Raw genomic sequence first — 1,605 nt, 5'->3', positions numbered from 1 at the left:
GTTCAAGACAATTACTCATGCATGAAAGATCCAATTCTTTTTTGAACAACTAAACCAAAAAAGGGGGTCCTTAACCTTAATAAGATTCCCCATACTGGAACAAAATGAGCTTGGGCTTCCACGGCGGGTCATGTGTCCAACCACCTCAATGCCACTACATCATACACAATTTGGGCTAGGGGGCACGTACATGCGGAGTCACATGACTTTGTAGTAACACAAATAAAATAGTGACTTTCTCATTTGTGTGCATGAGAAAATTGGACCCAGTCATTATGTCATCATTTGTTTTAGCAGAAATTTTTTACAGGAATTGTCTTAAAGGTCAAAGAACTTTTTATAGGAATAAAAAATTGGAAACTATTTAATTCATGTAGCCGACTCCATTAAGTTGGGATAAGGCTTAGTTTGTTGTTGTTGTTGTTGTAGTAATGCAAATATGAAATCAATGTTCATTTCTTGGGGGTTTTTTTTTTAATAAATAAAAGGAATAAGTGGTGGTATCTTGGTCAATCATACAGTTTCCACCCATGGATGACTTTCCATGTCATATGATTGGTCATTTACTTTGTAAACCTTTCTAAAAAATGCTCTGTTGTCATATACAACCATACAAAGGTAAATGACACTGAAATGAGCAGAATCAAGGTGAAAAACGGAATTCCCGATATATTTAAATGACAGATATGAATCACCAACATCTTCTCTCTGGCTTCTCATCTCACACACCCAACACCCCCCCCCCCCCAAAAGAAAAGAAAAATTATTGGGCTGTCACTAACTGGTAGACTTGGCAACAGATTGCTGACACCTAATTCCTAGGGACAGCTTCCCCTTGTTTTGCTTTCTTCTATTATAGATGTATGCCAGTACTTTGATGCCAGTTAATCAGTTACTCTATTCCTACGTAGATTAAGTGTGTTGCCTGTGCTAGCATTTGTATCTCAACTGTTATGTTTGTGTGTTCTAGGTGCAACCATGGTTCCCATCAGTTGGACAGAAATGCAATGCCCATTGACAGGTCAAACTGAACAAAGAAAGGTGGCTAAGGTTGAGGTTGACAAGACCAAATAAGGGTTGTAATGCAGGTGGTGCGATGATATACATTCTTCGTTCACCCATTTTAATGATAATGATAGGGATTCAAAAGGCTGAAATTTTGGTGGTTCTAATTGCTGTTTTATCTTTTGATATATATTTCTCTGCTTCCTGAGTATTGTTTTGCAAAATACATCTCTGTCATTGCTTTGCCCATCAGTGTGTTCTAGGTGCAACCATGGTTCCTATCAGTTGGACAGAAATGCAATGCCCATTCACAGGTCAAACTGAACAAAGAAAGGTGGCTGAGGTTGAAGTTGACAAGACCTAATAGGGGGTGTGATGTAGGTGCTGCAATGATATACATTCTTCATTCACCCATTTTAATGAGAATGATAGAGATTCAAAAGGCTGAAATTTTGGTCGTTCTAATTGCTGTTGTATCTTTTGATATATATATTCCCCTGCTTCCCGAGTAGTGTTTTGCAAAATACAAATTCTCTATCATTGTTTTGCCCATCAGTGAGTTCTCATATTGCTAGAATCTTGTGTGGCAACATCCACCCC

General features: G+C 38.1%; 1 protein-coding gene across 2 annotated transcripts in view; it reads left to right on the top strand.

Moving 5' to 3' along the window:
* The window catches only part of LOC122067436 (exosome complex component CSL4), a 9,753-nt gene extending 8,196 nt beyond the window's left edge, over nt 1-1,557 (top strand). Inside the window, exon 6 of one of the 2 annotated variants that reach the window (XM_042631292.1) lies at nt 1,269-1,557. In XM_042631292.1, coding sequence (XP_042487226.1) covers nt 1,269-1,369 — 101 coding nt within the window. In that variant the 3' untranslated portion in view covers nt 1,370-1,557. Of the gene's footprint in view, nt 1-970 lie in introns of both variants that reach the window. The other variant, XM_042631290.1, reaches the window with a different exon arrangement.
* The last annotated feature ends 48 nt before the right edge of the window (nt 1,558-1,605 follow it).

The sequence above is a fragment of the Macadamia integrifolia genome, unplaced genomic scaffold, assembly GCF_013358625.1.
Source record: "Macadamia integrifolia cultivar HAES 741 unplaced genomic scaffold, SCU_Mint_v3 scaffold2905, whole genome shotgun sequence".
In the NCBI taxonomy this organism is placed as follows: domain Eukaryota; kingdom Viridiplantae; phylum Streptophyta; class Magnoliopsida; order Proteales; family Proteaceae; genus Macadamia; species Macadamia integrifolia.
The sequence above is the reverse complement of the archived record's forward strand: the minus strand, read 5'-3'. Positions and strand labels throughout refer to the sequence as shown.